The sequence below is a fragment of the Lepidochelys olivacea genome (assembly GCF_965140295.1).
Source record: "Lepidochelys olivacea isolate rLepOli2 genome assembly, chromosome: 1".
Taxonomy (NCBI): Eukaryota; Metazoa; Chordata; order Testudines; family Cheloniidae; genus Lepidochelys; species Lepidochelys olivacea.
This window is the reverse complement of record NC_140411.1, coordinates 243,821,502-243,833,702: the sequence shown is the minus strand read 5'-3', so window position 1 is coordinate 243,833,702 and position 12,201 is coordinate 243,821,502. Positions and strand designations below refer to the sequence as shown.

Below are 12,201 nucleotides of genomic sequence, written 5' to 3'. Positions count from 1 at the left end.
GCTCAAGGCGAGGTCTCAAAAAAAGCCAAACCAGGATCTGAAGTTAAAACTCCTCCTGATGGAGAGAGCACTTCAGCCACCAGCTGACTCCAGTGCTAGATGTTATCCAGGACACATGTTGTCTCCGGAGCCTTCGACTTCCATTGGGGTAGAATTGTGGAAAAAATCAGCAGATTCCCTCCTTAAGGGCTCGAGAAAAAGGGCTCCAAGCCCCCAGACAGAGTCTTTGGCCAGCCAGAGGGGTTCCCCGGTGCGCTCAGCCACCTCTATACCAGTGGCTCCGAAGTGCGGTACCCAGAAGTATCAGGGTGTCTTCCCTATGAGCTTAGCTGCACTGCCTAAAGACACCGGAGCTGGGGTGGGCAACCTTTTTGGCCTGAGGGCCACATCTGGGTATAGAAATTGTATGGCGGGCCATGAGTGCCCACAAAATTGGGGGTTGGGGTGTGGGAGGGGGTCAGGGCTCTGGCTGAGGGTGCAGGCTCTGAGGTGGGGCCAGAAATGAGTTCAGGGTGTGGGAGAGGGCTCTAAGCTGGGGCAGGGGGTTGGGTTGTGGGGGGAAGGCTGTGGGGTGGGGATTAGGAGTTTGGGGTGCATGAGGGTGCTCTAGGCTGGGACCAAGGGATTCGGAGGGCAGGAGGGGGATCAGGGCTGGGGTAGGGGGTTGGGGTGCTGGAGGATGCTCTGGGCTGGGACTGAGGGGTTTGGAGGGTGGGAGAGGGCTCTGGGCTGGGGCAGGGTGTTGGAGTGTTGGGGGAGGGCTCTGGCTGGGGTTGCAGGTTCTGGGGTGGGATTGGGGATGAGAGGTTTGGGGTGTAGGAGGCTGCGCTACCCCATCCCCAGGTGTTGCCCCTGCAGCTCCCATTGGCTGCAGTTCCCGGCCAATGGGAGCTGCAGGGACCTTGCTTGGGGTGGGGGGCAGCGAGTGGAGTCCCCTGGCTGCCCCTACACATAGGAGCTGGAGGGGTGACTTGCTGCTGCTTCCGGGAGCCACATGGAGTGGCCCCCTACTCTGCTCCCCAGCCGGAGCAGCAGAGTAGGGCTATACCACTGCTTCCCCGAGCTACGTGGAGCAGCCCCCAACTCTGCTCCCCGGCTGGAGCTCTGGAGCTTGGCAAACCCCAGACCTTGCTCCCCAGCAGGAGCTTGAGGGCTGGATTAAAACGACTGGCGTGCTGGATCTGGCCCATGGGCCCTAGTTTGCCCACCCCTGCACCAGAGGCTCAGACTCCTAGGTAGTGGTACTGTCTCCTAAGGAGAAGGACAAAGTACATACTGCTTCCAAGTGAGTGGTACCAAGTAAAGCATCGGTACTGATTGTGGCAAAGCTACTGTCCCTGGAGCATTCTACACACAAGCAACCATCGGTACCTGCAAGTTACCACCGACACTCATCCATGGTACCAAGTGAGTCAGTGTAACCGCAAGAATTCCTGTACCCTAGAGATCTGGAGGTCACGGAATAAGCACAATCCCCATTAATTGGAACTGGAGCCTCATGCATGGAATCACTGGGGCCATTTACTGCCAGTGCTCCAGTCAGCACCACCCTTACCCTGTGAGTATGACGGTGACCAGGAGCATGTTATTTCCATGACCTCTCACTGTGGCATGCTGTCACAGTACTGGGGACCTCCTCAACTCCACCCTCATGCTGACCTGCAGTCTTGGTGTGGACCTCCTTGTGCACTTTCACTACCCCTCACCCTGCCATATTGGGATCCAGGGGTGTTGTACAGATCCCACAGTTTGTTGACGTCCATGTCTCTCAGAGAGTTGGTGAGACTGTCTTCTGTAGCTTCACTATCTCTGGTCCCTGAACTGGAGGAAGAAGAAACTTTTGAAGGACAGGAGGAAAGGCTTGAAACGGAGGCTACCTCTCCAGCCAACTTCTCTTCATCTTCACCAGATAAGGCTTTAATGCCTTCCCCCATCACTAGCTGATGATCTTACTAAGAGGGTGGTGGATGAGCTGCAAATTCCCCTTCAGGAGGTAGCAGATACACATCGCGAGCTGGTAGATATTCTGCATACTTCCTCCTTCTCCAGAATCACCCTCCTGAGGTGAGGCGCTTCTGGATCCTGCCAAAGTCATCTGGCAGACACCAGTCTCCATTGCATCAACCTGCAAGAGAGCCGACAAGAAATATTACATCTCTCACAAAGAGGCAGACTTTCTGTTTCTTCATAGAATATCAGGGTTGGAAGGGACCTCAGGAGGTCATCTAGTCTAACCCCCTGCTCAAAGCAGGACCATTCCCCAACTAAATCATCCCAGCCAGGGCTTTGTCAAGCCTGACCTTGAAAACCTCTAAGGAAGGAGATTCCACCACCTCCCTAGGTAACCCATTCCAGTGTTTCACCACCCCTCCTAGTGAAAAAGTTTTTCCTAACATACAACCTAAACCTCCCGCACTGCAATTTGTGACCATTACTCCTTGTTCTGTCATCTGCTCCCACTGAGAACAGTCTAGATCCATCCTCTTTGGAACCCCCTTTCAGGTAGTTGAAAGCAGCTATCAAATCCCCCCTCATTCTTCTCTTCTGCAGATTAAACAATCCTAGTTCCCTCAGCCTCTCCTCATAAGTCATGTGTTCCAGCCCCCTAATCATTTTTGTTGCCCTTCGCTGGACATTTTCCAATTTTTCCACATTCTTCTTTTAGTGTGGGGTCCAAAACTGGACACAGTACTCCAGATGAGGCCTCACCAATGTCGAATAGAGGGGAACGATCACGTCCCTCGATCTGCTGGCAATGCCCCTACTTATATATCCCAAAATGCCATTGGCCTTCTTGGCAACAACGGTACACTGTTGACTCATATCCAGCTTCTTGTCCACTGTAACCCCTAGATCCTTCTCTGCAGAACTGCCTAGCCATTCGGTCCATAGTCTGTAGCGATGCATGGGATTCTTCCATCCTAAGTGCAGGACCCTGCACTTGTTCTTGTTGAACTTCATCAGATTTCTTTTGGGCCAATCCTCTAATTTGTCTAGGTCCCTCTGTGTCCTGTCTCTACCCTCCAGCGGATCTACCACTCCTCCCAGGTTTTAGTGTCATCTACAAACATCCTCAATCCAATATCCTCAACATCCTACATCCTCAACCCAATTCAATTGTAGTAGATGTGGTTAATGCACCTGGCAAGCAGCAACATGCCAAGTCGACCCCATATGATGGAGATTGGAAAAGGCTAGATCTCTTTGGAAGGAAGACATATTAGTCTGAGACATTGCAGCTCAGGGTAACAAATTGGTGATGGCCAAATATGATTTAATTATGGAAAAGTCAGTGTGTTCATTGAACATTTATCAGAGGCACAAAAAGAGCACCTTCAGGTCATTGTCATAGAGGGTCAGTTAGTGGCCAGGACTACGCTACAGACGGTGTTGGATGCAGCAGATACAGCAGCCTGGTAGGTCTCCATGGCAGTGATGATGAGGCAGGTGTCATGGTTATACCTTTCTGGGTTGCCCAAAGAGGTACAGACTATGGTTGAGGATCTCCCATTCAAAGGGCCCAAGCTCTTCATGGATATGACTGGCACCTCTCTCCATGCCTTGAAGGTTTCCCTAGGAATCTATACAGCGGGACAAAAGAGGAGCTATGGCTCTCAATCACAGTACAGGTCACGATCTTCTCAGTATCCACCCTCACAGTGCTATTACGAGCTGCAGTGCAAGAGGCCCAGGGTACCTCCCTCTTCACAGAAGCACTCAGACTTCAGAATTGGTGCATCCGACAGAGCATGCTTATCTCAGTCGTCTACCTACCTGGGATGCAGAATGTGACAACCAACAATCTAAGTCGGAACTTCTCTCACGACCACAATTGGAAACTGAACTCAGAGATGCTTCATGTCTAAGGCTACAATTCAGTCACGGGTATTTTTAGTAAGTCTTATGGACAGGTCATGGGCAAGACCCACACAATCATGGGCCTGTGATCTGTCCATGACTTTTACTAAAACTAGCCATGACTAAATCTTAAGGGGGTCACTGCTGTTGGGTGGAGGTGGGGGGGCAGTTGCATCTGGAGAGGCTGCAGCGGGGGGGCAGTTGCATCTGGAGAGGCTGCTGCGGGGGAAAGGAAAGGGGGGGGCAGCCTGGGGAAGCAGCTGCCAGCTGCCGACCAGACTGGCACCTCCGGCAGCGGCTCCGCTGGCCACCCAGGTGCTGCCCAGGGAAGCAGCTACTCTGGTTGCCAGCAGGGGGACCATTGCTTGGGCAGTCCCTGGAGCTGACTGCACGGGGTTGCCTGAGCAGTCTGTGGGGCTGCTCCAGCAGCAGCTGGGGGTGGCTGTCCCTGGGGCCACATGGTCAGCTGGTCTCAGAGCCAGCTACTTGGGTGGCTCTGGACTCAGCCACACTAACCTCCGCAGAAGTTACAGCGATAGTGGAAAGTTACAGAATCCGTGACTTCCGCGACCTCTGTGAAAACCACAGAGCCCTATTCATGACATTTTTACCCCTTGGGGGAACCCTGACTATAGATCTCTTCACTGCGTATTGGAACAAGATATGTCCTCATTATTGCTCCAGAGCAGGCCTGGGGAAACAGTTTCTCAGATTTGCGCTCATCCTCCCATGTGACAGGAACCTTTTATAGACCTTCCCCCATTTCCTCTACTGTCCAAGGTACGATGAGACAAAGCAAGACTTATTCTGATTGCCCCCTCCTGGCCAAGGCAAGTTTGGTTCCCTTATGTGGCATAGATGGCACTATGTTCTCCAGTTCCTCTTCAACCCATTCCTCACTTGCTCTCTCTAAACAACAGACAGCTCATTCACTCCAACTTGTAGATCCTCCGCTTCCAGGTGTGGCTCCTTCTTGGTTCCAGGATCTAGAGGTAGAATGCTCTGATGAAGTAAAAGACGTGTTATTACACAGCTGAAAATTGACCACTCGGCATACTTACCAGCAAAAATGGAAGTGATTCCAAATTTGTGGTGGTCTAAGCACATAGACCAAACATCTTCCTCCCACCCTCTCATCAAAACTCTGTTCCTTTAAGGTACATCTTATGACTATAACGGCCTTTCACTGTCAAGTAGACCGATACTCTGTTTGCTTACCCACTGATATGTAGATTACTTAAGGGTGTTGGAAATCTCTTCCCACACATGAGACACCCACTCCAACCTGGGATCTTAATTTAGTTCTCTGAGCCTTGACTAGGCCTCCTTTTGAGCTCATGGTGACTTGCTCTTTCATGCCTGTCTGTGAGCAAATAGCCTCCCAGCTACTCAATGCTCAGTTGGACAGGTGTGTAGTAGTAATTTTAAGGAAATATTGTTTTTTACTAACCTGCACAAAACACACACTAACCCTCCCGCCACTTAAAGAAATACATATACATGGATAATTGAATACATTTACAGAAACTTTTCATTGTTGCAAATGTTTTGTATAACCCTTGTTACTCATTCATAGGTTTTTCTTGAGGTGGTAACAATATACATAAAAAATCTTTGAATGAGAGAGACACAATATTGTAAAAGGAAGATTCTTTCAAAGGTGTCATGAAATGTACACCTATAAGCTATTAAATTACACTATCCACATTATATACATTCAGCATACACCGGTTACCTCAGTTATTGTTTGCAAGGAAGTCTGAATTAATTCTTGTTGGTTTTGTCATGTAGAAAGTAAACTGATTGGTCAGGGTTATATATGCTGGATCCCATTTCATTTCGCAGCATCAAGGATAGAAGACTATTAAAGATTTTATCTCAAATCATTCTGTGGGAAATTGTCTTGGCATATCTTGAAAAACTAGTGCATACGGCTCATGAAATAGAACAGCATGGCATTGCCATCCCAGTAGTAATATCCATTCTCAGTCAGAGTGAAAAACAGATGACTGCTAAAAAGACACTTATCAGTCTTTGAACAGAAGAGTTTGTAGTGACTGGTTTTGCACAATTGAAATGTACAGCTGGTTTATGTGGCTAGTCACAGAATTAAGCTTGTGAAGTTATTTTCTCTCTTCTCTGGGAGATACGGGTTCAACTTAAACGTAGTTTGCTAGTGCAGAGCAACTTGGTTCATCACGATTGTTTGGCTCTGGTTACGAAAGACTCTGAACAGGCAGAGAAGAGAATTTAGAAGTTCATTTCCAGCACTTTGTGAGGAGATTGTGCACAGTACTTTCAAGTTTCAATGACCATAGTCCCTCATTCCTTTTACTGCAGCTAAACATTTGAGTTGTTTTGAGCACTTACACAATATTAAATCAGTAGACGTAATAGGAATTAGTTTGACTGCCTGACTTCAATTATGCAATGATTTTGTAGCTGTGTTGGTCCCAGGATATTAGTCAAGGTGGGTGAGGTAATATCATCTTTTATTGAACCACCTTCTGTTAGTGAGAGACAAGCTTTAAGTCTATACAGACCTATTCTAAAGGTCTGGGAAACTGTGTGTAACAGCTAAATACAAGCTCGAACAGATAGTTCGACAGAAGTGGTAAACTTCAATTAAACAATTTATGCCAAGGAGAAATCCTGTGATGAAGTGACAGTAGCTTACCTAGATGAGTGAGACTTTTAGTGCTACTGTAATACAAATAGAGGACCAAATAAGAGTCCTGTTACACTTGAGGCTATAAAAATACAGACTATCCCTTTCCCTAAAGAGGTCACAGTCTAAATTAAAGCAAGATGCAACAAGTTGGTGTGACAAAAATAAGGGTAACACTGAAAGGAAGGCATAGTTGCATAGACAGAATCCATGTACAATATAGGTTTGAAGGGGTTTAAAAATATAAATAGACAAGGGACTTTAATGATGACAGTAATCCTTGTTGTTTTGTTTCATTTACAGGTGCAGAATGAATTTATTCTAGCAACTGAGAGAGATTCATTTGTAGAGCAGGTACGAGAGATCATTGAGAAAGCAGATGAAATGCTCAGTGAAGATGTCAGTGTGGAGCCAGAAGGCGATCAGGGCTTGGAGAGTATGCAGACGAAAGATGACTGCTTCTTTCCAGGGTCCCAGGTAAGTGGGGACCTGGTTGCTTCAGCCAGACTGTTTATAACCTCTGTTTTGAGTGCAGTGGAAGTGGTGGCATAAGTAGAGCTGGCCAGAAACTGGAATTCCCGGAAATTTCAGAATTTCAAAAAATTGCTCCAAAATGGAACAAAAATGAAATGGTTTAGAAAAAAAATAAGACCCCTTGTTTTGACATTTTTGTAGTGATTCCTCTGCTTCTCCAGTTGTCCAGCATCCTGGCAGCCCACCAGGCAGGGGAAAGGGGTTGCGAGGGCTTCCTGGACTGCCTTGGAGTTGAGACAACTACAACCTATGGGAGTCCTGGTTCCAGGGCAGTCTGCCCGGCAGGAAAGCAGATAGGTTTCCAAACTTTCCTGTCTTGGTAATTTAGATGTAATACTGACATGTTCCCATGGAACAGAGTTTTGAGGGGTGCGGGAGGGGTGAAGTGAGGTAGAACTAGATTAGATTGATAAAGTACTCAAATTCACAGTATTGCTTACAGTAGCAGTACACTGAATACCATAGTTATGCCACTGAACTTGTTTAAGCTTTTTTGGAAGACTGAGGTGCTTGAATGTAAATTATACTATTTTATCTTTTTGCAGAAATTGGAGGGAGAGTTCAAACAGCCAGATCCTGTATCTTTCATACCTCAGAGAACGGGTAAGCTTTATAGTACTTATCCAACAGTTTCCTACTACGGACTTTGGTCCAGCTGAGGAGCGCAACCTTTGTATGCTTGAGTGCATGATCTGGTAGGATATGCTGTGATGAGTGAGATGCAGCACATGGCTAAATACCTATCTTCTCTTTATTGTTTAGGTGTTCCTCCCAGCTCTTTCACCCAGGTTGTCCATTCTGCTGGAAGAAGATTTATTGTCAGTCCTGTCCCAGAGAGTCGGTTAAGAGAACAGCAGTTTTTCACCTCTTCTATTCCTGCAGGAAAGGAACTTCTAGATATTGGTAAGTTACCTAAAGCTCTCTGGAGTTTTGACTGTTAATATTTATTTGATACCAGCTACAAGTTGTTTAACCTGAGTGACCAGTTCTTGTTGTAGTTGTGTAAGTCCCAGGATATTAGAGAGACAAGATAAGTGAGGTAATATCTTTTATTGGACCAAATTCCATTGATGTGAGAGAAGCTTTTGAGCTTACACAGAGCTTTTCTTCAGGTCTGGGAAATGCACACAGTGCCTCCAGTTAAATACAAGGTGGAACAGATTGTTTAGCATAAGTAGTTATCACACATTTCAAGGGACCGTTCAAGGTGAAGTGGCTCATTAGCATGCCTCCAATCATAGGGGGAAAAGGAAGCTCCCTTCTCCTCCACCCTCTTCTTGTGCAGAAAAGGGTTACTAGGATGATCTGAGCAATGGAAAACCTATCTTATGAGAGGAGACTCCAAGAGCTTGGTTTGTTTAGCTTAACCAAAAGAAGGCTGAGGGGAGATATGATTGTTCTCTATAAATACATCAGAGGGATAAATACCAGGGAGGGAGCGGATTTATTTAAGTTATGCGCCAATGTGGACACAAGAACTAATTGATCTAAACTTGCCATCAACAAGTTTGGGCTTGAAATTAGGTGAAGGTCTCTAACCATCAGAGGAGTGAAGTTTTGGAACAGCTTTCCAGGGGCAGCAGTGCGGGCAAAAAACCTAGCTGGCTTCAAGACTGAGCCTGAAAAATTTATGGAGGGGATGGTATGATGATACTGCCTACAAAGGCATGTAGCCAATCTGTGACTGCTAATAGCAAATGTGACACTAGATGAGGAGGGCTCTGAGTTACCTGGGAAAGAATTCTCTGTAGTATCTGGCTGGTGGGTCTTGCCTACGTGCTCAGGATCTATCTGATTGCTATATATAGGATCAGGAAGGAATTTTCCCCCAGGTCAGATTGACAGAGACCCTGGGGGTTTTTCACCTTCCCCAGCAGCATGTGGCATGGGTCACTTGCAAGTTTAAACTAGTGTAAATGGTAGATTCTCTGTAACTTGAAGTTCTTAAATCATGATTTAAGGATTTCAGTAACTCAGCCAGAGGTTAGGGGTCTATCACAGGAGTTGTTGGGTGAGGTTCTGTGGCCTGCAATGTGCAGGAGGTCAGACTAGTTGATCATGATGGTCCCTTCTGACCTTAGTCTGAGTCTGTGAATGGTCCCTTGAAATCAGACATGCCAAACCCATGGAAAAAACACAGAAATTGGGCTTGTTTTTGGCTTAATTGGCTTGTGAGTTGCTTGTTTCTTTTTTAATCAGTTCCTGGAAGCAGGGGCAACGGCGGGAGAGATTCAGGGGACCCACCACAGTCCCAGACTGCACGCCGGGGATCTAGTCACATAGTGTTAAGATTCTTAGGGATTGGCTTGTTTTGGAATGGGATTAATTTGATTTTTGGTTTATTGTGAAAGTCGGGGTGCTTATTTACCATGTGAAAGTTGGCAGCTATTCTTGAAATGTATGTTAACTACTTAAGCTAACAATCTGTTCCACCTTGTATTCAGCTGTGACCCTGAGTACTTTTCCCAGACCTGAAGAAGAGCTCTGTGTAAACTCGAAAGCTTGTGTCTCTCAACAACAGAAGTTGGTCCAATAAAAGATATTACCTCACCCACCTTGACCAGTTCCTAACATTAGAAAAAAAACCACTGAAAATAAGGAACTGATGGCTGGTTAGAGCCAAAAATGCTTTTGGGCAGCATTATGCAAGATTTTCTTCCTCTAGATCTGTCTGTTAACTGATACTACCCATTGCTGTTCCAGTGCTAGGCTCCTATAGGGTTCACAGCACATCTTAAATTGTGATTTGCAGTATATCCCCTGGCTCTGTACTCCTAGGTCTCTTTTGAATAGCCGACGTAAAGCATGCTATAATGCACTATACTGGAATGGTGTTAATCTAGCAATGGTAGGTAAACCATGGTAAACTTCTCTAGGTGGCCTGACTGGATATATATATATTTTTTCCCCCAGTTACTTCCTCTCCATCACATGGTCCTGGGATGAACCTCTCTCATTCTGCATCATCACTCAGCCTGCAGCAAGCTTTCTCCGAGATCAGGCATGCTCAAATGACAGAAGGACCCAGTACAGCTCCTCCAGTTTTTAACCAAACTATGCCACCATTTCCACCTGTACTTTCTAACATCGTTGGAAGTCTACCATCTACATCAGTGGCTCCTCTCCCAGCATCTCCTCCCTCCACCACTGGTATTTCTCTTCCAGTAGCTCAATCTGTTGTTCCCCTGCCTACAGAAAAGGTGCCAGCTGGAGTTACACCAAGCACAGGTGTTTCAGGCTCCAGCTCTCCCACAACATCACAGTCTGGGCACCAATTAATTGGTGGAGTGACTTCCAGTGTGAGTGCACCTGCTTCTTTTTCATTAACTGTTACATCACAGTCTGCTCAACCACTGACTGAAGAAGCTGTCCCTAATATCAGCACACCTGCTTCTTTAACGTTGCCACCAACACAACAGATTCCTGTCGTGGCTGGCCCCAGTGTTAGTGCACCAAGTGCTGTACCCCCACCTGTGACCTCTCCTTCTGCTCAACAGATTTCAAGTAGTATGGAGTCTGTGGCAGCTCCGCAAACATCTGTAGCCCCAACTATGGCTCATAATGTGACTTCACAAATGCCTCAGCTTAGCAGTAGTAGCTCCACCCCCAGTCTGGCAGAAACAGTTGTAAGTGTGCTACACTTGAAGCCTGAGGATGGGCAGTCAGTAGATAAAGCGCAGCTGTGCAGTGCAGCTGGCTTGTCCCTTCCTATCTCTGTACCATTGTCCTCTGCAGTGGCATCAAGTATATCTGGTTCAGTCCCTCAGCCTGCTGTGGTGCATCCTTTACTCATTCCGTCAGCAGTTGCGTCAACACCTGTCCTACCCCAGGCAGCAGCTGCAATCTCTACCCCCATAGTACCCCAGGTTCCTTTATCTGGCACCCTACCACTGACGCAGCCAGTTGCTAACTTGCCTGCAGTACAGCAGACCTTGATACACAGTCAACCTCAACCTGCTCCGCTACCCAATCAACCTCATACTCACTGTCTGGAGGCTGATGTTGACACTCAGCCCAAAGCTCCTGGCATCGATGACATAAAGACCTTGGAAGAAAAGCTACGATCTCTATTCAGTGAACATGGCAATGTTGGAGCAACGCATCCACCTGTATCTCTGGAGACATCACTGGTAATGGAGACTACAGTCATGCCTGGCGTACCAACCACTGCTGTTGCACCAACTAAACCTATGACAGCCACGACCAGCTCTTGTATACCACCAGTTAGTTTGCCCCTTGGACCAGCTGGCTTACCAGTGATGACACCAGTTGCCACACCTGGTCAAGTGGGCATTCCTGTCACCTATGTTCCAGCATCAGTCAGCATTGCAACAACAGCAGTGAAACCAGGGACTCCTCCCTCAAAGCCACCTCTTAGCAGGGTACCGGTAAGGAATCCAACACTCTTGTGAATGGTGTTAAGTATACGAGAGAATAACCTTTTGGAAAGGACTCTTGTTCTGAAGCAAGGCTGAAACAGAATGTTTATCCAAACTGATTTGTACAGTGTATTAGTATATTATCTGTTTTTAGTGCAGGTACAGTATTGGCATGATTTTTTCCTCTCAAGCCAAGTACAGGCAGCCTGACTCAAGTTCCTCTTGACTTGATTAGCTCCTATAACAATCTTAGCTTAAGGTTTCCAGCCCTCCTTATTTCCATCTGAATGTCTCAAGCGCTCCTAAGGTCTGCAGGTTTCCATGACCCCAGTGGATCCCACAGCCCTGTTAGCTTCTGTCATCTGCTTCAACTTCCTTTCCTCCTCCCCCAGGTTACATATTCCTGCTCCCTGTCTCAGATTTGATAAAATGTACAGGTGCTGCTGAGGCCAGGAATCCATACTGGGCCCATGGTTTCTGCTGACTTGCCAAGGTCCATAGTAGATCTCTTGGTCTTCAACAAGGCTTCAGGAAGGTGAATCAGAGACTAGCTGTATGTCTACACTTCCAGCCAGAGGTATAATTTCCAACTCAAGGAGTCATACATGTGCTATCTCTGATCAAGCGGGCACACTGAAATAATGTAGCCGTGGAGGGGAGGCAGGAGAGTAGGTTGAAGTTGGGGCTAGCCACCCCAAGTATGTGCCCATTCACCCCACCATCACTACCTCTTGCGCTGCTGTGCCTACACTCTGTTTTTAT

The 12,201-nt window shown here is 47.0% G+C and overlaps 1 protein-coding gene across 3 annotated transcripts in view; it reads left to right on the top strand.

The window, feature by feature from the left end:
* LOC311523963 (serine/threonine-protein kinase WNK1-like) overlaps window positions 1–12,201 on the top strand; it is a 171,532-nt gene that overhangs the window by 118,751 nt on the left and 40,580 nt on the right. For all 3 annotated transcript variants that reach the window (XM_084634576.1, XM_084634575.1, XM_084634577.1), the window contains exons 16-19: window positions 6,830–7,003; window positions 7,606–7,663; window positions 7,823–7,963; window positions 9,974–11,448. In XM_084634576.1, the coding sequence (XP_084490702.1) occupies window positions 6,830–7,003; window positions 7,606–7,663; window positions 7,823–7,963; window positions 9,974–11,448 (1,848 nt within the window). The remainder of the gene's footprint in view (window positions 1–6,829; window positions 7,004–7,605; window positions 7,664–7,822; window positions 7,964–9,973; window positions 11,449–12,201) is intronic.